This window comes from Anguilla anguilla, chromosome 8, assembly GCF_013347855.1.
Source record: "Anguilla anguilla isolate fAngAng1 chromosome 8, fAngAng1.pri, whole genome shotgun sequence".
In the NCBI taxonomy this organism is placed as follows: Eukaryota; Metazoa; Chordata; class Actinopteri; order Anguilliformes; family Anguillidae; genus Anguilla; species Anguilla anguilla.
In genome coordinates this window covers 20,495,709-20,520,073 of record NC_049208.1, presented here as the reverse complement: position 1 = coordinate 20,520,073, position 24,365 = coordinate 20,495,709, and the positions used below count along the sequence as shown (strand labels likewise).

Here is a 24,365-nt window from a genome sequence, read left to right as displayed (position 1 = left end):
AAACGTGGATAAGAGACCCGTGCTGTCTCAAACGACATCTGGCAGGAAGCTCCGAGTGTTTAGCAAACAGCAGTGGGAGAAAAAGAGTGCATAAAGCAGGGATGAGTCACATCTGTGCTCGGATGGAAAACAGCATGTCTGAGAGAAGAAGCAAGCAATAGTGCAGCTATTGATAGTGATGAATTGTGTCACACACTGTTTTAAATGATACCATGGGCCATCTGTACTATGCCTTTTTTAAAAATTGATGACAAAATTTTGTAACTACATTTAGCTTGTTGCATTTCGATTCTGTTAAATCTTTATGTGTTGTTATTTATTAGTTTCTAGCACTGTCTTAAATAGCTTTATGATAAATGTTCATTCAGGTTAAATGAAATGTTTATTAATGGTGATGGGACTGTATTATAGGTAGCTAAATTAGCTATGGCAACCTTGTTGTAGTTACTTTGCAGAATTCATCATGAATTATTTTCTTGATCAAGGTTCTGGCAATTTTAAGACCAAGCCAGAATGTGTTATTTTGTTCATTACTCACATAAAATTGTGATATCAAGGTGTTATTTGAAAAATATATGAATGCTGTTCATTGTTGTAAAAAAACATTTTGGGTCATAATTTAACTAAAGGCATGTGAAGGGGTGTTGTTGAAGCTTTACTGCCCTTTGTTCCAACCAGAGTGCATTACTAAATTTAGTAATATGTCATTTAGCACAGTAATGTCTTATGCAGTAATTACGCTAAGAATAAACGTACTCACAGCTGGTGCTAATGTCTGTTTACTGGAGGATTAGTCCAATTGAACCAGGTTTTTCTGTGGTCCTATAGGATAGTTGTTAAAGCACAATGACCCAACCCCCCCAACCTGTGTCCCCACAGATTCCCTTCTGACTGGGAGCCAATCCACAACTACCACCGGACCACGTGTGGGCCAGGACCTGGCGAGGGAGTGCCTATTCCCCAAACCAAGGGACTCGACCCCACCCCAAGGGACCAAGACTTTGCCTATAGGTACAGGGCTTTTTCTTTATGTGGAGTAATCCTCTCCTATTTTATTTCACACAGATAGAATGTTGTTATTTCATGGGATTACATACCAGGATTCATGATACAACTTGAGACCTCTGGGTTGTTCAAAACCAGGCTATGTTATATGTTTTATACTTTTTTGGCAGTTGTTAAAATGACAGGCGTGCTGTGAATGGGATGAAGGGGCATCTTAATGTTCTTACGCCTTCTCATTCCATTTATGTACTCTGTATTCAAAATGGCTGACTTGCCTCAGGGATTTCCTGTCACTCAGCACTCTCACCTAAATTACAACCAGTGAGTTTATTCCATGCTCAATCAAAGATACATTCCTACAGGCAATTTGAAATATGCTGAATTGTTCCAAACGATTCATTTTTGTTCTCACTCTGCAGTTTTTGTTGCTCATTTTATGATGAATTTCTGAAATTCTTGAAATTATCACAATTGTTTTTTTGTCTGAAATCCTGTATTTCATGTCAAAGGTAAAATAATCCTATATGTTTTGACCTTTGTCACATCAAAAGTAATGGCTAGAAAGAATTAATAAAGACTGAGAGGCCAGAGTTGTACTGTCCAAAATACAGTTTAACCACCCCTTAAAAAATATTGAATGGAAATAAAAGTGAAAAAGGACATGATCACGCATTCGTTCCCTGTCATATCTATGTAAATATATTTAAAATTAAAAATGTGCTTAAAACGACATGCAATAACAGTACCGTGTGGGAGGCATGTTTATTTGGACAGATGCAAGGGGTTATGGGAGCTTTGGTGGAGGTCGTTAGGATTAGCTGCCTCTACTGCCTGGATACGACGACATCGACACCAAGGAAACACCCTATAATTAGTTTTCAGTGCATTACTGCTGTTGAGGCCGTTAGACCATTTCCAAGATAACGAGGCCGACGGCCACTGCCATGTAAACAGATCGTTACAGTCGTGTCGCTGGGGCCCTGTGAACGCTTGACGCGTGACACGCCGCACCAATGAATTATCGATAACCCTGCGCAGAAAGTAAATCAATAATTCACCGGTCCTCATCGACTCTCATTTCCTCTTAAACAGTTTGCAAAACTCTGTATTAATGCAGCTGAAGCTCGGTGCCAATATCGGCATGGCTTCATCTACGCTTTCTGAATGACAAGTGTTTGTTATGGATGGTTATTAGGGAGCCGTGCATTCTAATTATGTCAGCAGATCATTTCAGACCTTGTACATTGCCACACTGCCTGTTTAGCTGTTAAAATATATGTATTATAATAAATACATTAATGTAAGGTATATAGAGATAAGTTCATATTTGTAGTTGTAAAAAAAGTGAGACATAACAACAGTGACAGTTGGTTGTTGGTTGGTCATGACTGTATTAGTTTAATACAGATGTTACTACACTGACAATAAAAAAGACACTTTGTGACAGTTAATTTGAAATGTTCTTCATAAAATATGCAGCATGCGTTATGACAGAGATGTATAATGCTTGTCATGAGCTTTCAATTCTGGTAATAAACAGATGTTGTCATAATTATGCCAGCATTATGCAGGCATAAATTAAATATATTGAAATGATACATATATATATGTGTATATGTGTGTGTACTTGATGTATGAACAAAAATAATAAATTTGATGACATGCTACATATTCTTATTATTATTGCTTGAGGGCCATGTTTTAATATTTGCATCCTTTTGGAAATAATTTAAAATGGTGTGTGTTTAAAAAGGTTCTGGGCTTTTGTAGGGTCAGAGACCTTAGCTAATATCTCTTCTAGCTGTGGTTCATTCATGTGGAATCCAGTTTTACAAATTGACCATTAAAGGGACACAGCAATAGAATAATAGATGAAAAAGGATTTTTTTACTGAAAAAAGATTAAGTGAAAAATGGGCAGCTGATTTTGTGAATTTATGTTTTGGTTGAACTGCAGTTCCCACTGCTCTGCGGGTTAATGGCCTGACCAGCAGCTTGACTAATGGAGGAAGAGTGGGCATGCTAAGCCCCTCCATAGCCCCACCCACAGGGACCCAGGCCATCAGCCAGAGCACTGGATACCGAATGCCTGAACCAGCCCAGCACAACTCAGGTGGGTCTCACCCCTACAGGGAGTAATGCAGAGATGACATTTCTTCAACAAGTAAATAAAGTTTCAGGATATTTGCCTGTTGAGCTGATTACTCATCTTACATCAGAGCTAAAATATTATTACTCTTATGAGAGGTTTGAGGAACTGGCTTTGGTTGACTGGCTAGAGACTGGCCAAATTGGAGTAAACCCAGTGTCCCAGAACAGTGATGGGGATGCTGTGCTTTGGGAAGAGGTGTTGTGGTTTGGCTCATACCCTGCTCATCCAGTCCACGGTTGAATCCTTTGCCCATTTTTTGTTTCCCCACCAGCTTCGTCCGCCATGAACTCGGGCCCCCCTAAGAAGCGCCATCGTAGCTGGCACCCGGGGTCTCCTGTGCCCGTCCCCGCTGCTCCAGCACCAGCCGTCAGGCCCATGGCCCGTCTGTCGGGTAAGAGCCAGACGGGTCCAAACCACCCTGTCGACCAGTACCCACGATTGCAACCCTCATTATCCAACACTCACCCAACAGGACTCCTGGAGCCTAGTCCCAAATTAACATACAGTGCTCTCATAGTGAGGTTGAGCCTGAGGTGCTGTACTTACATTGTGAACATGTTATGCATTACCTAATATAGGTACTGACCATCAGAATTTAAGTTAAAACATAAAACAAATGTCAACCTAGAGAACTAATATGGGTTCTAAGGGTAACAAGTGTAATTCTTTCTAGTGTACATGTCATAAAAAAGAGAAGCATTTTCAGCAGCACTATTATCCAAAATTACAGAAAAACAGTCAATGGTTTACAATGATCAAGGCCTTTGTAACAAGGCACAACTAATCCATATTAAGGAGGAAATATATTGATTGGACTATACTGCTTCATAATTGGCTCTCATAATAATTTCCAAATTCATACCGTACTTTATTATTCAATACTCAATGTGGGAGTATCATAGGGGTCCTTTGTCAGTAATGGATACTAAGTTGTTATGAGACTGTACCGGTGTAGTCAATGCTCCTCCATAATAAAGTGTATTGGTGTGATACAGGGCCTTAAATTGTTCCCTACAGTGACTTAACGCAGCCTTGGCCTACTAAATGTGTGTCCTTGTGTGGGCAGGGGATATAGATGTCTCTTGTATTATCTATTGATTTCATTTCAAGTAGCTGTCCCAGGCAGCCACCCTGACATGGGAAAAGGGCTATGGCATTTTCTTTGGTCAAGAAACCATTGATCCTGTATTTCCATGGGAACGGGGTCAGAGGTCAGTGCAGAAGAAATGTGAAATTGGATGGCTCAAGGAGGTCTCCACTGGACTGGTGGGGGGGTGTAGTGTCTTTAGGGACCTTTTATGTGCTTGCTCCTCCAATCAGAAAGCGGGGGAAAGTAATGAGATGGCAGGTCTTGTGCGCATATTTTTCAGCTGATCTGATCCAGGCTTGCTTTCATACATGTGTTAACAGTGTCTCTGGCTTTCATTGATTATACAAGTATATACTGACCTTCAAATGGGCTCGTACTTGTCAACTGTGCGTGTTTCTGAGAATGTCTGTTTGCTTTTGTACCTGTGCAGTTTCTGAATGTCCGTGTCACATTATTTGTCCTCAGAATCCTACCCAGTCCCTACCCCTCGGTCACCGCCATCAGGAGTCCTACAGCCCCAGCCCCTCCCTGCCGGAGAGACTGTCATAGTCCCCGACAACCTCCTCAGCATCTCTGGCGTCCGGCCCGTCATCCTCATAGGTGCATATTGTCATGTGACAAAAACCTGCACCTATCACAGCCAGTAGTTGCTTCTCACACTAAGACAAAAAAGTTAGCTTTTCTGAGGCCTACAGCTGAGAATTCCTTCTAGCATCTTTTATGAATATTTGTGTTGTGTATGTGTGTGTGTGCGTGTGTCTGTGTTATTTTTTGAATTGAACATGTTTTTTTCACAATTCAGGCATGATAAGTTGAGCTAGACTGCTGTATTCCTGTGCCAGTTTGACCTAATCAAACATCTGACTATGTTATCAAAGTTCAGATCTTATTGTAGTTTTATTTTTTATATGTTTCTTTCCTTACATCTTGTTGATTTACTCTTTTCTGATTGTATCCTGCATAACAGTGCTTTTTAACATACAGTTCACATCAGGACACCCCAACGGGAGTTTATCTGATTTTAGTTAAAGTTTATCTAAATGTCTAAATATTGTTACCTTCCCCGTAATTCCCTTAAGCGGTTATCATTATCATAGATTCAGTTCAAAAATACATTCTTATTATTCCTAGAAAGCGCTTCAGGTGTATCATGTTGGTTTTCCAGTGAAGTTTGTCAGAGAATACTTTGTGACCTAATAAAACTGAAAGGCAGCTGGTGCCCATGTGTATGAGAGCGTGTTCACGCTTCTGTGAGTTGGATCAATATTTACTCTTGCCTCACTCTCCGTTTGACTCCAGGTTGTGGTACTTTACCATACTTCTTTGGCAATGTGGGGGACATCGTGGTGAGCCCCCTACTGGTGAGCTGCTACAAGTGCGGACAACTGAGCGGGGAGAGCCTGGAGGAACTTGGTGTGCCGAGCGGCCAGCTTCCCAACACAGAGGTCATGGTCCTGCTCACACTGCAGTACCTGGTGCGGCTAGGTAAGATCTCTGACTTAAACCTTAGTTTAAGGTAATAACCAAAAATCAAAGCAGCAGTAATTTAGATCTCGTTGGGACGTTCATTTGTTTTTCAACATCAGCTTTCAGAATGGTTCCACTTTGGCATCCCTTCCTATCTTTTTTGTTTTGTCCTGAATTTTCTTTATATCAAACACTGTTGATTTTTCCACATTGCAGTCTTTAGAAACAGTGACAAGGTATTTCCTTTTGTCTAATTTTGATAGTATTTTCCAGTTTTTTAAGTGGGACGGGTGAATTGCTTCAGTTTGAAGAAGACCATGGCCAAATTTGAATGGGCATAACATATTTTAAATGATTATTTGACTCAGGTCTGGTTTGAAGCCTGTTTGCATCAGTGGTACTGGTAATGAGGAGACATAACTGCATATGGCCCATCCAGTTTCATACCTGATCAGCTGACCGGTCACTTTGTAGGATTCTAGCTGACATTCTATCCTAAATAAAAATCAAATGAACCTTCAGTGATTATGTTACCCGTAATGCTTGGGAACGATACACTGAGGCCTCGCGGGTGAGGGTCCAGCAAAGCGAACAGTGTGCTGCGGTCCTTCCTCCACCCCTTACCCCACACGCTCCATGTTCTCTCTCGTCCCGCAGGCCCGGACCACATCCCGCTGCGGGAGGAGTTTGAGCAGATCGCCCTGCGGGTGATGCGGCAGGGCCAGGCCGGGGCGTCCGTGCCCCCGGCCCAGCTGGGCTGGCTGGCGCGTCTGGCGGCCAGCGTTTCGGGCGACTCGGTGCAGGTCCTGCTGGCCCACAGCTCGCTCGGGGAGGGCATCTCCGAGGCGCTGCGCTCGCTGGGCGAGGCCCCGCGCCGGCCCCGTCGCCCCGACTACGTGGCGGTCATCTGCGCCTCCCCGGAGCGCGGGACAGAGTTCTGCGTGCTGGTGCTGGGTGAGTGCGCCGTCCTCTATGGGCCCCCGAAACAGTCCACATTCAGGATTTACAGTTACTGCTGCATTCATATTCTATATGAACATTTACATTCATACTGCTCCAAACATGATTTCAGATTATATTGTACAATGTAGTTATATATTTATGCATTATGTATGTATTTTTAGAATTTGAATGTGTGTGTGTGTGTGTGTGTGTGTTTTCACATGTTTGTGTGTCTGCATGTTTTTTGTAGTGCATTTGTGCATGTGAATGTGTGTATATATGTTTCTGTGTATCAGATGCATGAAATTATATTTTTCTCTCTCCAGGAAAGTACCAGTCCAGAGCCCTGGCAGAGAGCATGCTCACCACCAATGAGCTCCTGAAGGAGATCAGCTATGAGCTCATCACGGGCAAAGTCAGCGACCTGGCCTCCCACTTTAGAACCACCTCCCTAGGTCAGTCTCCTCAGTCTTCGCCTCCTCTATCTGCCACATGTCCATTTCCGTTCACACGATTAAAATAGCAATGTTTGTTAGTGAAACTATTATTTAGTCAATAAATAATGGTTTTATGAACAACCATTACTATTTTAAGCAATGCTTTCAGCCATTTATTTGTAAGAAATCATGTCTCACTGGAAAAAAACTAATTGTCATCCAGTCAGTCCTTGTATCAAGATAACAAAAAACTACAAAAAACACAATATAGATGTTTGTAGCAGCAACTTAAGAACCAGTCACATGATCTAACCCAAAATATCCAGAACAACAATCCCAGAAGATATGTAAAAAAGTACCAGTAGAACTGGTATTACAGATCGTACAGTATGAGTTGGAAATAATTTTCAAAGGGTTGCCTGCCAGATAATGGGCTGGAGTTGTGCCATGTGGGCTGTGGGGGCGACATAGCTCAGGAGGTAAGAGCAGTTGTCCGGCAGTCGGAGGGTTGCCGGTTTGATCCCCGCCGGTTCGATCCCCGCCCTGGGTGTGTCGAAGTGTCCCTGAGCAATACACCTAACCCCTAACTGCTCTGGTGAATGAGAGGCATCAATTGTAAAGCGCTTTAGATAAAAGCGCTATATAAATGCAGTTTATTTACGATCCATTTACCCACATGCCTTGTTAAAAATAATAATCATAATTCATATTGTAAAACTGAATATCTACATTTCCATTTCCTGAGGCTCAGCAGTTGAATGGAACCCTGAGAGCATGTCAGATTTGATGAGAGAAGTCTTACACAGCGCTACCTTCCATACCAGCCTGTCCAATCATCAGCCACGTGCTTCAGAGGCTCCTCCCTTTGACTAAGGCCACAGTGGGGTCAGCGTGGGGGGAGTAACGGTGGTGCGATGCTGTTTCACAGGGGACAGCCTGGACAGGCAGCTGGCCAGATTCCAGCAGAGGAGGGGTGAGCTGGTGACCCCACCCTTCCATGCAGACATCAGCGACTGCATCCACACACAGGAGGCTGCAGCTATGGTGCCCACTGCAGACTTGGGTGAGCTCTCTCTCTCTCTCTCTCTTTCTCTCATTCTGTCTCTGTAAAACTTATTCATTTACATGGCAAGAGATCTTGTGGTACTAAACTGTAAGTAGATGACAAGATGAAATTAACAAATCCCCCAAACCCGCTTGCAGATCCAATCACTGAGGCATTTCAGATCTACCCTCCGCAAGTGGGCGTGGCACACTGCCTCCTCTCCCAGGTCTGCTCCATCTCTGAATCAGCCAATCAGAGCCTGGACCTGAGCCGCTTCTGCAAAGTGGATTTCCTCGTACTGGTCCCGCCCTCCCAGGTGCTGATGCACCAGACAGCACAGCGAATCAGACAATCGGGTAGGTGGGGCTAAGACTAACTGAAAGAACAACCGCATCTTGGCCAATAAGTCAATGGTGGCTTTTTTGTAATGCAGTGCAGTCGTCATGTAAAAATAGCATCTGTCCCAAACAATTTTATTTATTTACCTGCTTTGTCCTCTTCCTCCTGTCACCTCTGGCTGTTCCAGGAATTCTGACAGATCTTGGTGTCGAGGACGCCGTCTCTGCCCATCAGAAGTCAGACAAATATGTTGTTCGTCTGGATAGCGAAGTCCACCCCAAAATCGAGGCCTTTCTGCGGAGGGTCAGGCAGAATCCCTGCACCCTCCACATCCTCATCCATGACAACTCACATGTAGACCTGACTAGGTAAGGCTCCATGACTTCGGCCACACCTTCTCGTGATGTCATAATAAGGTGCCGCGAATTGTATGGGCTGTGTAGGCTGTGAGACCATGCAGTCATACTCATTATGATTAAGGTTTTTAATTGTTGGTGAGGTGTGTTGCAGTCTGTTGGGCTGTGACTCCCTCGTACCCCTCTGCCTACTACCTGTCCTTTAACTGTCTGCTCTACTTTTTTAACAAAAGAAAAGCTTTTTATTGCGAAGGTCATCAGCCCCTTTGTACGATTTCCATCAGCTATTTGTACAAAGAACAACAATGGTACATTTGTCATTGTCCATTCATCAAGCTGGGTATTCCAGGAATTAAAGTGTTTTTGTCAATCAAAGAATAATAAGCTCTCGTATAGTTTTGTCTGGCCGTCCGTGTGTAAAATGGGCACATGCTTACAGGCTGTGCTCCTCATTCTAGAACGGCTAGCAGAACGCTAACGTAAGAGCTCAAAAGATGAATTCCAAAACAAGATTGTGATGGGGTTTTAGTGAAAGGGATACACGAGCGCTCGGCTGAAGGGCGGGGGTGTGTGCTGCCTCTGACCCCCGCTCCCCGTGCGTACCTCTCCCCCGCAGCGCGCTCCTGGGCTCGGCCTGCCACGGCGAGCCGCAGGGCCTGGCCGACCGCGTGGTGAACTGCCAGGAGGTCCTGGAGGCCACCAACCTGCTGGTGCTCCAGGTCAGCTCCTTCCCCTTCACCCTGCAGACCCAGCAGACCCGCATCAGCATCCACAACGAGATGCACTGGCCCCAGCACGACAGCCCGGTGAGTGGCCCGTACCGCACAGTGACCATACCAGGCCCTATGCTAACATTATTAGCACACTAATGTATCCCACTTAGGCGATGAGCTCCAAAATGATTTTTTCAGTTAGCACACATGCATTCTCAGGGGCAAATGCTCCTAAAATGGTAGCACTGTTGAGCCAAAGGCAGCGGTGCAAAATCCATGTCCAGATATTAAAGTACTCCCCAGTGTTTTGTTCCAATCACCTGGATTTGCGAATTAGCACAATTTTTCCACCAGGAGGTAGAATTAATTAGCGAAATCAGCTGGCTGAACTCATGGGTGGAAGAAACACATGGCAGGACTTTCTGACCCCTGGACTTTTCGTCTGTGATCAGTGTTACTCATTATGATTAAGGTTTTTAATTTTTGGTGAGGTGTGTTGCACTCCGTTGGGCTGGCGGCTCACAAGCTATATACGAGACTCCCCGTACCCCTCTGCCTAATACGGTCTGCTCTGTCCTTTAACTGTCTGCTCTACTTTTTTTAACAAAAGATAAGCTACAGTTGTCATTGGCCCCTTTGCACCATTTCCATCAGCCATTTGTTGTGTGATTTGGGAGGAACTGGGCCGTTCTCAAGGGTACAGTGGCAGTGCCCCTCCTGGAAACTGAACACAGAAAGCGCTGTTCCCCTTTGTGAATTGTCCATTGTGGCTCTTGACTGAGCCTTTTCATCCAATCTCGTCGATGGCAAGCTGAGAAGCGATGTGCTGATGGCTGTCCTGTGTCTGTCCACCAGGGGGAGACCTCGCCCGAGGAGCAGGTGTACTTTGGCCTGAGCGACTACAGCCGCTCACTGCAATGGGGCGTGGCCAGCCCCATCCTGCGTTGCGACGACGCCTTTGAGAAGATGGTCAACGCCCTGCTGGACAGGTCAGTCTTCAACAGGTGGGCCGGAAACACCAGCGCTCAAAATTGTCTCAGTGCTTCAGCATGAGCATCCCACATCCCACAGTGCCATATGTACCCCCCTCATCGAAAGACAATAAAACCAATGCATTTTCAGGCATAAAACGTGTTACTGTGATCTAATATACTAGTGAACCAGTGTTGGCGTATACAGCCAGTTAGCTCATTTAGCTAGGGTAATTGGTGGAAAGAAAACCTGCGTACACACAGACCCATCAGGAGCAGAATTACCCGGGCCTGGTCTAACTGGTCGCGTCTGGCTGCCTCAGGCACCTCCACCTGCACAGCATGGTGGTGCGCAGCTACCTGCTGATCCAGCAGTACACCGAGGCCCTGATGGCGCTGATGGCCGCCCCGGCGCTGTGGGACCACACCACCCCCGAGACGCGGGCCATCGTGGAGGACCTGATCGGGTCCCCGGGGCGGGGCCAGGGCGGGCGGGGCCACATGCTCCTGCTGCGGGTCCCCTCCCTGCAGCTGGCCATGCTGGCGCGCGAGCGGCTGGAGGAGGTGCGCGACAGGCTGGGGCTCCAATTCCGATTCGCCGTGCTGCTGGGAAGCCCCGCCTCCGAGCTCAGTCTCCCGCCCCATTTCATCGCCCGTCTAAAGGTGAGCAATGGAATCATTTTCAAATGTTAAATCGCAACTTATATCTATATGTATTTTCTGTGCTATATTTTCTGTTTCTATTTTGAGGATTTTTGTGTTTTAACTTCTAATTGGGCAACATAGGCCATGATTTGTTCTGAGCAACTAAAATGTGTGACCTCCTGACCATGAGTAGAAAAAAGTGCACCCAGACAGACCCACTTCCCCCCAGTCTGAGTAACTGCGGGTCCAGAATCGTAGTATACTGTGTGGCTTTTAGTTCAGTAAAACAGATAATTTCACCCCCATCATTATATCTTCCCGTCAACCGATTTTCTAATGACCCTTAATATGCAAGGAGAAAATAGAAAAGAACCATTAGCAGGAGAAAAGGACCTTCACCTAATGGTTTTCACAGACGAGAGCCAATTACACTCTAGCGAGTTTAAATATTATTGTGATAAATCTGTGCCTTTGTCTTTGTGTGTCTGTGTGTGGGTGTGTGTGTATGTGCGCGTGCGTGCGCGCGTGTGTGTGTGTGTCTGCGCGGCTGTGCTCTGTCTCTCAGGCTTGGCGGGGCTGTGACAGTGAGGACTGGGTGCCGCACACCTATGAGGACCTGGAGGGGCTGCCCTGCATCGTCATCCTGACTGGGAAGGACCCCCTGGGAGAGACCTTCCCAAGGTGCCACGCCCTCTTTCTGCAGGGAGCTGCGTACCCATGCTTACTCCATGCCCCCCACATACAAAGACCCATTCTGCATATTTCATATTTTAAGATTTATGCCCAAGTTCATATTAGGTGCTGGCGACATACAGTGCAGTGCCATGAACAAGTACTTTCCCCCTTCCTGATGTCCTCTATTATTGCTGTTCAAAGGGGCAATCACTGTTTGATAACTTAATTCATTAAATAAATAAAACATTTTTTTAAATGTGTTTTTGCGTTTACTCAGGTCCCGTGTGACTTATATTACATTTTGTCTGAAGATCTGAAACCATTCAGTGTGACACATATGCAATAATAGAGGAAATCAGGAAGGGGGCAAATACTTTTTCACAGCACTGTAAATATTTATGGTAGGGGTGTCCCATCTTATCTGAAAAGGGCCAGTCTGGGTGCATGTTGTTGTTTAAACCCTGCTCTAAGACACCTGATTGGACTTGATTGCAGACCATGATTAGTTAATTAGTTGAATCAGGCACCGGCCCTTTTCGGGTAAGATTGGACACCCCTGATTTAGGGGTATGCTTGGGCATTGTATGAATTATATAGAGCCCTGGAAAAAAATGTTTAAAAAAATGTCCAGAGCTGTATGGTATGACAATGAGCGTATTTACTTGTCTGTTCCCATGTAATTCAATCCCAAAGAGAGAGTGACACCTAGAGACCAGCCTTATTACAGGCTAACAAATTCCTTGGGTACAGTCTTATCAATGTGAATGACAAAATCATCCCTATACAATGATTCCACACGTTCAGTAATTTTGCATATTATATGGATTACCTGATACCTGATTAGAAACATCCACCGTGTGTGGAGCCCCAGTCCACCAATTTACGTTCAAGTACGATGAGCTGTGCAAAATCATCAGAATCATCCACCTCATAAACTATGGGTTCTGTGTGTTTGACCTGCATATTACGACAGCCTTTATTTAAGTGCCTTCTGGTCTAGTAACAGGGGAGTGAGGTAAGTGATGACATCACAAACACCTCCTTCTGACCCCTCTGTAAGACTGATCTGTGATCAGTGCTCGGGGAAGGGCTCCCACGTGTGCGCGGGCTGATGAGCGGTTTGTGCGTTTCTCAGATCTCTGAAGTACTGCGACCTGCGCCTGATCGACTCCAGCTACCTGACGCGCACCGCGCTGGAGCAGGAGGTGGGCCTGGCCTGCACGCACGTGTCCGGGAGGGCCAAGCAGGAGCCCTGGGGGCCCGCGGAGGCGGAGGACGGGGGCTCCAGCACCACACCCGGCCCCAGCGACCCCGACGACCTCGCCATGGATCTGGAGAGGCCGCAGAGCAACGGCAGCGCCGTCACGGGAACCTCAGGTGAGCGTCTGATATCCCTCCGCCGCCGCTGTACGCTCATCCTGGACATAGCCTGGTCCTCACGGGACTATTTGCTTGCTAAAAAGAAACAAATGCTTTTCTTTTTTTAAAAGAGGGCCCCTGCACACTGTCTATCCTGACATATTTGAGTTTTATTGAAACATTTCAAGTTAAGCATAGTTGACATTAGGTATGTTTATCTGCTCTGAGCACTTTGGTTCGAGCAAAAGGTTGTGTTTGATGTGGCCCTGTGAAAACCCAATAAAACACAACTGTTTCTGTTCCAAGATTAATATTTGTTGGCTCTTGATATTTGTGGTGTCAAAAATTCTGCGTTAGTATGAAAAGGTATGAAAAAATTAACTTCTCTTGGAGGAGAGTGCATTCCTTTGGTTTATTTCACCACTTCTCCCCTCTCCCTCCCTCCATCCCCCCATTCTAGGCTCCGTCACAGAGAATGGCGTGAGCTCCTCCACCCAGAAGCCCTCCACCTCCAGCTGCGCCTCTGGGCCTGGTGGTGCGGAGGCAGAGGAAGGGGGCGTCGCCCACGGGGGGGTTAAACAGGAGTGCGACTCCCAGGGCAGCCAGCTGTCCAGCCCCAACTCCTCGGCCCCCCAGTCCACGTACTCCTCTCCCTCCTGCTCCTCCTCCTCCTCCCCCTCCTCGCCCTCGTCCTCGGCCCAGCGGCCCAGCCAGTCCAGCCAGCCCCCCCGCTGCGGCAGCCCCCTCGCCGCCACGCCCCGCACCGTCATCCTGTCGCGGGCCGCCTACAGCCTGCTGGCGGGCGAGCGCGGGGGCCAGCTGCGCTCCTCCTCCCTCCTCCCCCACGCCGACGTGGCCTGGAGCAGCCCCCTGCGGCCCCCCCTGCGCCAGGACGTCCCGGGGCCCGAGCAGTCCCTCTATTACCGCAAGTGGACCAGCGCCCGGCAGCACCACGCCGACCACAGCAACCAGGCGGGCCACGCCGGCCCGGTCCCGCCCCACCCCCGCCGCCTCATGCTCAGTGGACCACCGCAGGCAAGGCTCCGCCTCTTTTACCTCCCGCTCCTCAGTTCCATCCAATCAGTTGAATCTGAATATCTCTTGCCAGTGGTTGTTGGATATAAACACAATGGCAGGGCATCAGAGGTTGTGTGGGCCCTACATGAACACACAGACTGAAGTCTGAATCTTAGTTAGAGCTTAGAACAGGCTCTGTATCTCTGATAGTGTTATAGCGACAGACCGCCCAGTCTCGGCCAGTGGCTTATGTGATGTTGGTGCTTTTCTAGGTGGGAAAGACTGGGGCCTACCTGCACTTCCTGCGCGTCCTGTTCCGCATGCTGATCCGCCTGCAGGAAGTGGAGGTTTATGACGAGGACGAGCTCGGAGCTGGTGAGGAAGGCCTTCTTTTTCTGTCCGGAACACACCTATGGGCACGTGACCATCCTAATGTGCGAACTCTTTTCTCACCTCTCTCCAGACCAAGTGGAGAGCTCACAGACCACGCTACCCACCAGCATGAAGTGGCCAGACGTTGAAGAGATCCAAAAAATGGCCTTTGACCTTTTCCCTCGAGATCCCAAGTTCAGACGGGCCAGCCCCATTTATAGTGAATGCATGCCGAAGTCCGCACAAGGTCAGTCCACCAGGCAGAAAATTCATAAAATGCGTATCCTTACGTTTTGTAACTTTGATTTCAGAATATGTGACCACTCACGTTTCTGTATTCATATATTTTTTTGTGTACAGGCCAGAGCTCTGAAACCAAGCAAGAGGGGCCTGCTAAGCATGGCACAATGTCAGTGATGTTGACAAAGTTTGCTGCCCACAATGCATTTCACCACTGCGAACAGTGCCATCACTACAGAGAGGCAAGCCTTGTGACTCAGGTCAGAATTTATATATTTATAGTCTATCCCACATCTGAGGTTAAATTGTGCAGCAGAAATTGTGTAAATGGTTGATTATAAAGGGGCTTGGCTTGGACACAGTCTGGGGGTATGGAGGAGGTTAGCTTTTGTTAATTTTATGATAACAAATTTGAGAGAAGTTTGCCCATTTTGTATGTGAATAACAGTACTGTCGGACTAGCTAGGGGGGCTGGTACTATAATGACGGTTTGTGAACTAGCTTGTTAATATTTGAGGTAGCTGGCAAACCCAACTCCAACTGATTTATGTGATGAGGCAGAGCATTTTTTGTAATTCTTCCAGATGGTACTTATTCTGCCTCAAGGATTTGATTCAAATATACCAATATTCAATATATTTCAGTCAGATTACTGTATTGACATGTACAGAAAATGTATTTATATCACAGAATGATTTAGGAATAAGACACGCCTCACCACTGCCTCACTGTCACAAGAATTGTGTTCCCCTGTATTTGTTCTCCTTGTCCAATATTAATCGTAGCTCTGTCTCCCCTTTTTGTATGTTTGTTTATTTTGCGTATATGTGTGTGTGCGTACTTGCAGGTGTCGGACTACACCTTCCACTCATACACCATCAGCTCCGCCCGCCTGGGGGAGGAGCTCCAACTGCACTTTCTCATTCCCAAGTCGAAGGAGCACCACTTCATCTTCAGCCAGCAGGGCCGTCAGCTGGAGAGCATGCGCCTTCCCCTGGTCTCCGACAAGGTGAGCGGGCCTGCTGTCACCCCGGGCGACAGCACCGTGGTTACTCACCTTTATTTAACCAGGAAGGCGCATTCAGATTAAAATCTTAAATCTAAAATCTTCTGCAAGCATGACCTGGTCAAGATAGGCAGCAGCATAAGTCAATACACAGCGTCAGACATACAACATTCAACAAAATACAAGTAAATCACAATAATAAATACGAGACAGGAATGGGCTAGCTAAAACATATGCAGGTCAATCAGTTTGCCTCAAAATTTGTCACTAATGATTTAAACCTTTCAAAGCGCTGATCATTGTGACTCACCAATAGCACAGGATTACAGGGAGCCTGACTCTTTTGGTTTGTCACAGGGCCCTGACCTGCTGAAGAGCCCAATCTTCACCCCCACCAGGGGGCGCCAGGAGCATGGTCTGCTCAACATCTTCCATGCTATGGAGGGTGCTGCCCATCTGCACATCCTGGTGGTGAAGGAGTACGAGATGCCCCTCTACAGGAAGTACTGGCCTAACCACATCCTTCTGGTGCTCCCCGCCTCATTCAACAGTTCCGGAGTGGGTCAGTACCATCCTCAGTGGTAGTTCCCTAAACGCATTAAGGCTTGTTGATTATCGCCCCAGTGCAGTTTTAATGCAAAACTTAAAAATGACATAATCTTTTAATGTACATTTCAGTAATACAGACGTTTCATATAGATGTTTGCAGGTAGATTAATGTATCTGTTTCCATTTATTGTGCTGTGACGATCAAAGTAAAGATACACTAACGCTGTTTGAGTAATTATTCAGAAGCAACCTTTATGAATTTATCAAATCGAGCACTGCACGTATTCTGCATGATGCAAAGCTGTTACCAGCTGCTGCTTTTATGAATAAACCGGATAGAATGTAAAAGCATTCTGCAGTCCAATGCACAGAGAAGTCTACTGCTTCTTTCACCCCATTTGTTAGACTTTTACCATGCTAGCTGCCTGGCTTTATGATTGACATGTAACAATTATGAAACAGTTAGCTTTTCTAACTAAGCCAGTGTAAGTTAACTTAGAAAGTGCTTACTGTTTTGCAAATGTATCATTTTTGTATACCATTTTTATATTTCTGAGCATCTCCCCTCTCCACAATAATCACAAGTATGGTAGACTTAACATGCAATAAAAGTGATTTATGTTTGGAGTTATTATATTTTTGAACAAAACTTTTAGCTCATGCATAAAGCTGCCCATCCCAGGCCATGCACCCTGTCCTGGACATGGAGTCGCGAATGCCGCTTTTCCCTGTGGAATGGAGTAGGACGGCTTGCTCTCTTCCTCTCAGGAGCTGCCCGGTTCCTCATTAAGGAGCTGTCCCACCAGAACCTGGAGCGGGAGAGGAGCCGCCAGGAGGCGCAGGGGAGGAGGAGGAAGGACGTGTGGCCCTTCGTGGTCATGATGGATGACTCGTGCGTGCTGTGGAACACCCATCAGCCCCAGGAACAGAGCAGGTACTAAGCGTGCTAACCCGCGCAAGCTCGCGCGCTGAGCCTGAGCAGGCATCTGCATGCACATGCAACATGCAGTGACACTGCAGAACCATATTTATAGATGAACACCACTGCAATCATTTTTATCTATTTTTATGCTTCCTGTAACAATGGGACAAGTTTTTCTGTTGACTGGCTTAGTATTATTACAAATTTTAATGTTAGTAGTTGACATTGTTTTAAGGGAATACTAGTACTGTTCTAGATTTTTATTCAGTTATTCTTTTGAATAATCATTTTTTGATGACCATTCTTTTCAAAACTCCCCAACACAATGTACAATGCAATTTCATTTCTGTCATTTCATGTTTGGTGTTTTGATATATTCAGGCTGAAAATAATGTACACTCTGTAAAACAAAAATAAACTATGTATGCAGGCCGTGTTAAGCTTGACAGCATTTTGTTAAAATGAAAGTCGTTTTGCTATGGAATGTATTTCTGTTTTCTCTTGGGGTCTTTTGTAAACATTCATCTTGTCAAGGCTGTTTTGGGTTCTTGCAAGAGTCAAATGACAGTTAACTCATTTTATTAATTGGATGGGATTCAGTATTCACAGTATTCAGTATATTACAGTATTGACTGTGTGCTGAAATAGTGCCCTGTATGTGAAATCTGATGCGCTAACTGTCGGCTTGTCCCTCTGACAGTGACGCGGTGGAGGGGTCGCACGGCTACACCAACGTCTCACTCAAGGCCGTGCTGCAGCACATGGAGGCCACGCCCAAGATCACGCTGTACGCCCTCTGCGGGGTGCGCAAGTGGAGCAGCCAGCTGGCCGCCCGGCGCGGGACCGCCCCCTTCTCCCGGTGCCACCTGCACCACTTTGTGATGCTCAACGTGGACCTGACGCAGAACGTCCAGTATGACCTGAACCGGTGAGAGGGCTGGGCTACCGCTGCTATTACCGCTGCAGCCGCTGCTGCCATGCTAGCGTGACAGACTCTGCTCCTGGTTCCGTTGCTCCTGGTAAAAGTGTCTAACAGCTAAACTCGTTGATGTTGTGAAGAGAAACATAGCATTGGAAAATGATTTTTGCCAAAGACAGATTTAGAAATGGGCAGATCCAAACCACATTTAATCTATGGGTTATAAACAGCCTGTGTGTACATGTGTGCGTGTGTGCGTGCATGTGTCTGGTTCTCATCTGTCTCTCTCCCTGTGTGTGTGCCTGCGTGTGTCTGGTCTGTGCATACGTGTGTGCCTGTACATGTCTGGTTCTGATTGGTCTCTCCCTGTGTGTATGTGTGTGTGTGTGTGTGTCTGGTTCTGATCGGTCTCTCTCCCTGTGTGTGTGTGTGTGTGGTTCTGATCGGTCTCTCTCCCTGTGTGTATGTGAGTGCAGGTACAGTTGTGAGGAGGTGGACTTTAACCTGCAGGCCCACAGCAGCGGCCTGCTCCTCTGCCGCTTTAACAGCTTCAGCCTGATGAAGAAGCGCATCCCTTCAGGGGGACACAGGGACTTCAGCGTCACGCCCAAGATCCTGGTAATCAATCAGCATGCTGTCCTTTAGCCTGTGTCGCTGACAGGGTTGTTTCATTGCTAACAGACTGCTAATGTAGCCATGCTAATTGGCTATATGCTAGTGTAGTCACACCAACTGTGTACTAGGACAACTACACAGCTTACAAATGTGCTAACTGGCTACTAGTGTATCCAAGCTAGCTATATATCAGCTGTTGGCTAATGTAGTCCTACTCATCATCATGGACATGCTGTTTTACAATCTGGTAATATAGCTGTTTAACTACCTAGCCCCTGTTTTAGCTACACTTACTGTCTTGTACACATGCACTCACATCTGTGAGTACACCTGTGTGTGCTTTTGTGCGCATGTTGGTGCAGCTCGTAATTAGCCTGGTGTGTTGCTCTCTACAGGTGTCAGAGAACCCGGCCCCCATCAGCCCTTCCCAGTACGTTTGCGCCCCGGACAGCGAGCACATGCTGCTCGCGGCCCCGCCCCACTTCCTGCTGGAGAAGTTCCTGCAGCACAGCGGCCACAGGCTCTTCCCCAAGGCAGTGCGCAACCACAGCCACCCGCTGCTGTCCATCGACAGCTACCTCAACCTCGGTCCTGAGGTGAGGGACTGACCGTGTCAGGCCACGGTCTTCAGTGCACCGCAAGGCGACCACAGAGCTTTGGGCATCTTCTGCACCCTCCAAATGTGATCTGGATCCTAGCCAGCCCTTCCAAAAATGTCAGAATGGCTGGATTATATTACTATAGAATCCGACCAATCGCTTTAGTGCATAGTGTAGACCTGATTCTAAGAACGCGTTTGTATGGTTGAAACTGTCACAATACCAGTTTTTTTTCTTGCACATAATGTTCAGTAGTGCTTTTCTGTTGATCAAACTTTTAAATGAAAAAGAGCTTCCATTAGTTTTGGTTAATATTGAATGTTCTGCAGGTACTGTGCCTCTAGATACTATTGTATGAACATGGTGTCGAGTACTGTAACTTTTACGCTGAACTCAGACACCATAGCTTGGAAAAAGAAAGGAGTGGTTCTTTGACGAGGACTGAGAAATGACTGTGGTGTGTGCGCGTGTGTGTGTGTGTGTGTGCGCGTGTGTGTGCGGTTCCGCAGGTGTTGGTGTGTTACGTGAGTTCGCGGCCGCAGCCTGCCTGCGTGGATCACCGGGGCGTGGTGTTCAGTGGGCTGCTTCTGTACCTGGCCGACTCATTCGTGGTCCCGAGCCTTCTCAGCAAGTTCCGGTTCCTCAAAGGTGAGCGTTAACTGCACCCGCGTCTCAGTGCACGTGTGGCGCATAGTACTGAGCACTCCTCGTGTGCACGGTGGCAAAGCTGATTGTATTCTATTTGTTTTGTTTTGTTTGTTTAGTTATTTAGTCAGTTACTCAGTCAGTCAGTTAGTCTTTATTATGTCTATTTGCCAATTTGTACTGCAGCATATGGTGACAACCATATAGTAACAGATATACCCATGACAACAGATAAACATCGAGAGACCAAAATGTTAATAAGCAATGTGGGCTAAGAAGGTCCACCCCTACAACTCAGATGGATAGGTAGTGAGCCAATGTCATTCTCAGCTATCCTACAGCTTATCCAGCTCTCTCTCTCTCTCTCTCTCTCTCTCTCTCTCTCCGCCGCAGGTGCCACGCTGTGTGTGATCTCACAGGACCGCAGCTCCCTGCGGCAGACCATCGTCAGGCTGGAACTGGAGGACGAGTGGCAGTTCCGTCTCCGGGACGAGTTCCAGACGGCCAACTGCAGCGAGGATCAGCCCCTCTACTTCCTGACGGGCCGGCACATCTGACCCCGCCTCTCTGAACCCCCGCACCCCGACCCCGCCCTCCACCTGCCTAACCCCGCCCTCCTTCCTCCCCGCAAGACGATAATCACTTGCGGAGAACGTGTCCGGCCGGGCGCCGGACCAACAATCATTTCCCGTGGCCGGAGCGGAAGAGCGGCCAGGCCCAGCGGCCGCCGATCTCCAGCCAGCGCAGACGTGCACGCTCTGCACACTCCATGCTGCACTATAACGGGGACCTACGCGGACCCAGACTCGTGAGGACCCCCTCGGGCGTCCTCCGCCTGTCCCGACTGCAATTCAGAGTACGACCCTCAGCAATGCAAAATCATGGGCCGAAGCAAGGCCGAGGGAGGGTCTTTTTCTTTTCTTTTTTTTGTTTAGTTTTTTATTTTATTTTTTTTGCACGGTTTTCCCAGGAGCTGACTTGAATGTTATTTTTGTGTGTTTTATTTATGGGAAGGACTCTTATGTGTTGCAAACAGGGAAGCCCCGCCCCAGCTGTTGTATATCCTGTACTCAACGGACACTCTCTCTCAGGGTGTAAATGTGGCTTAAGTTAGGTGTTACTTTTTAAGGCAAAGTAATGGACGCTTTGAATGTCACTGTTTTCGCATTGTGTTGAGCAAGGTTTCGCAACATCTGGACTTCAGAGATAAGGCACCATCTCTGACTCTGTAGTATTCTTCTTTCCCCCCCCTCCTCCACACATGCGGAGGCCAGCAAGCATCCATCAAACAACACTGCCACAGGAGTATGTCATGAATCAAACCGTGACCAAAGACTAGCCTTGAGCAAAGTCAAAACCTCTTTGGGATGCCAAACGATGCAGTATGAACGCATTTTACTGCTCTTTCTATTGTGCCTTCAATCTTACAACCTGGCAACCCTCACCACACAGACCCAGCCTCTTGTAGTTTTACATTTATTATTTTAAGCACAGTTGCTAACAAATGACTAATGGCTCTGGCTAGTGGGAAGACTGGATTTCATGTGCTAGACTCTTTGCTGCCGTTTGGCTTGTGTCGTTCAGACCCGTGTCTGAAAAGTATTTCAGACACGGTTCATGCACTGCCTTAAGGGAGTGTCATAACACTGGCAAAAGACAAAATCCACCCCCCCCCCTTGAGTACAGCTATCACTACCTTTGTGACTAACAGCAAGCTTTTGCCGTGTGCTTTGCCCAAACTGTTCTGTTTACACATTACGTGCCTGTAGACCAGCTCTTGCATAGTGTTACGTGCCTGAAAGTATTGATGGCTTCAGCTATACCTCATCTACCTGAAACCGATTTTTATTGCAAACACAGGTTTTTCTCACAGAAACCTGAGACTGAGGGAGAAAAAGCTGTTTACTGCAGTCATCACTAGGTCAAATCAACATGCAGATTTATAAATACCCACCAACGGGGGTAGGAATATTTCTGTATGTAAGTGCACAGGGTATTCCGTACAATATGCCTTCTGTCATTTTCCTGCCTAGATTTAATAGAGCTCTGATTGCAAGTCCTTACTTTTTGAAAGATATGTATACATATCAGTATTTACAGACGCTGTTCAGGTTCACTACTTTAATCAGGGGTATTCAACCTGAAACACTCTCTGGTCACATGTCATGTTCTCCTGTTGTGTCATGCTTTAACCACTTTTCTGTAATTTTCAGTAAAAATGGGATCATGCTGTAAGTTTAAATGGTAAAAACAGTGGAACTAGGTCAATAAAAATCTGAAACTAATTTATGACAGGGACACCCTCACTGAATTTCTTGAAATGAAGCTAAAAGATTCCGATCTTTCAGTGTACTGCCTTTGTCAGTGAGTGGGTTACTCTGATGGGGAGTTTTAAACTCATGTGGGCAAATTCATTCGGTCCACCTTTCATACAAAAAAAATCAAAGGGCACCATATCAAGTTTTACACCATGTCAGTTTGTAAAAAGGGAAATGATTCAGTCTAGCCCATTGTGCTCAGGGCATCCACACGTAAGCTGTTTTGAGATGCCTACCTTGACTTTCACATAGTGTGATGTCATGTCATTCCACTTCAAATAATCTGAAACCACAACATAAAACTGTGTGGATCCTAAACAGTGTGTGGGAAATAACGGTATATCCTGTGTCTTGATGGGGTCACCTGGCACGTTTTACAGAAATTGATACTATCATAAAATGTGATAAGCTTTGTTTACATTATAAGAAAACTAGTACACTAAACCAAACCTAGAAATGTTAAGGGTTTTGTGATTTTGTAGTCCATGGTCACTTTTTTCCGGCAAATATTGATAATGAAAATATTACTGTTTTGTGATGGCTAAGGCACAAAGGATCCAGGATGAGATTCATTGTTGTGTCATTTATGGGTAACTCTTGCATTTCTGTTATTAGAAATATTTTATTTAAATGAGATTCAGTCATGTTTTTTAATGGATTCATTATTACTGCACAAGCTATCTTGAACTGATAATCAAGCTTTTTCTTATGGAGGTAGCCATACAGTGTTTGCCCAAGCTGCATTCTGTAGTCCTTTTAAGCTTGGTTGAAACCTGCAGCAGTAGCTTTGCTCAGCACTGTTTGGGTATTATTTTCATGCTGGTACATTGCGGGGTATGTGGTAGTTTGCTGGCTGTGTATCTTATTTGTGTCCCGATTAGGCATTGTCAGTATGGCCCTGTTGACTGCTTTGGACTGATCAGGATGTTTCAGTGAATGGAAGATTTATGAACAGTAAATTAGACTAGAATCACCCAGCCACTGTGCACGTACGCTGCCAAAAATTCATTCATAAGTGAATGTGCAATACATTCAAATCCGTTATTAGTGCAACAAAAAAAAATTATAGCAGTGCCCATCTAAAGAAACAATCTGACCGTTAAAACTCAACGTTTAACAAGAAGATGGCATGTTACACAATTTGCTTTTCAAAATGTCGTATGTAATTGCTGTTGGTTTTAAATAAATATTGTATTTGTTTCCTTTTTATACCAACGGCGTCCTTGTCGCCTGAGTGATCTACCTCATGTTTACTGTTTCGTTGATTCTGTGAACACACGACTTAGAATTGTGATGTTTTTTTTTTTTTTTTGGTTGGATTAAATGAATGTAATAAAATGGTATTAAAATAAGTTCTTTTTGTCAGGTACTTAACAGATTGTATCCCATGTCACATGCTTTATTCAGAAGGAGGTTTTGTCTGTAGTTACTGCCGCGTTTTTGACAGAATTTTCTCTTCCATCAGAAATCATTGAAAGCCTCCAGCTTTCAGAATGAATTACATTTAGGACTTTTGAAATAGTCACTTTATATTCACATTTCATTGGGTGAAATTGCGTCACATTTGCACGATTGCAGATGGCTAAAGTGGCCGCCTAAATGAATAGTTTTTATGGAGGACGATGGGCTAAAATCTTGTCTTTGCCTTTCTATTCACTTGCGTTTTGAACGGCATCCGGACTACGTGCATAAACAACGCTAGGATATACACAGATGAAAATTCCAGGATGATTCAGTTTCAGTCTTTAAGTGGGTTTATACATGTCTGCTCACTTGAATGAAAAGTTTTGGCTTGTAGCAAGACTATTCCCTATTGTCACGACCTGGCTCAAGGGCATGACAAAAAGGGAGACGCACACTGAAGCATTTAAAAAGCAAATTCACATTTAAAATATGTTTAAAATAACCTAATTATACCAAAAACACAGCCAACACCAAAACAGAAACCAAACAGTGGGCAGAGAGCTC

At 45.9% G+C, this 24,365-nt stretch overlaps 1 protein-coding gene across 2 annotated transcripts in view; it reads left to right on the top strand.

Moving 5' to 3' along the window:
- Positions 1 to 23,708, top strand: part of greb1l (GREB1 like retinoic acid receptor coactivator) — a 61,115-nt gene extending 37,407 nt beyond the window's left edge. The window contains exons 8-34 of one of the 2 annotated variants that reach the window (XM_035431569.1): positions 880 to 1,011; positions 2,962 to 3,117; positions 3,428 to 3,547; positions 4,712 to 4,846; positions 5,546 to 5,731; positions 6,371 to 6,667; positions 6,982 to 7,110; positions 8,021 to 8,155; positions 8,296 to 8,493; positions 8,664 to 8,844; positions 9,449 to 9,638; positions 10,401 to 10,534; positions 10,840 to 11,179; positions 11,727 to 11,842; positions 12,972 to 13,213; positions 13,656 to 14,230; positions 14,485 to 14,587; positions 14,676 to 14,831; positions 14,945 to 15,084; positions 15,672 to 15,833; positions 16,188 to 16,392; positions 17,148 to 17,313; positions 18,002 to 18,229; positions 18,697 to 18,838; positions 19,231 to 19,431; positions 19,944 to 20,082; positions 20,473 to 23,708. In XM_035431569.1, the coding sequence (XP_035287460.1) occupies positions 880 to 1,011; positions 2,962 to 3,117; positions 3,428 to 3,547; positions 4,712 to 4,846; positions 5,546 to 5,731; positions 6,371 to 6,667; positions 6,982 to 7,110; positions 8,021 to 8,155; positions 8,296 to 8,493; positions 8,664 to 8,844; positions 9,449 to 9,638; positions 10,401 to 10,534; positions 10,840 to 11,179; positions 11,727 to 11,842; positions 12,972 to 13,213; positions 13,656 to 14,230; positions 14,485 to 14,587; positions 14,676 to 14,831; positions 14,945 to 15,084; positions 15,672 to 15,833; positions 16,188 to 16,392; positions 17,148 to 17,313; positions 18,002 to 18,229; positions 18,697 to 18,838; positions 19,231 to 19,431; positions 19,944 to 20,082; positions 20,473 to 20,636 (5,072 nt within the window). In that variant the 3' untranslated portion in view covers positions 20,637 to 23,708. Of the gene's footprint in view, positions 1 to 879; positions 1,012 to 2,961; positions 3,118 to 3,427; positions 3,548 to 4,711; positions 4,847 to 5,545; positions 5,732 to 6,370; positions 6,668 to 6,981; positions 7,111 to 8,020; positions 8,156 to 8,295; positions 8,494 to 8,663; positions 8,845 to 9,448; positions 9,639 to 10,400; positions 10,550 to 10,839; positions 11,180 to 11,726; positions 11,843 to 12,971; positions 13,214 to 13,655; positions 14,231 to 14,484; positions 14,588 to 14,675; positions 14,832 to 14,944; positions 15,085 to 15,671; positions 15,834 to 16,187; positions 16,393 to 17,147; positions 17,314 to 18,001; positions 18,230 to 18,696; positions 18,839 to 19,230; positions 19,432 to 19,943; positions 20,083 to 20,472 lie in introns of both variants that reach the window. The other variant, XM_035431568.1, reaches the window with a different exon arrangement.
- Positions 23,709 to 24,365: the final 657 nt, after the last annotated feature.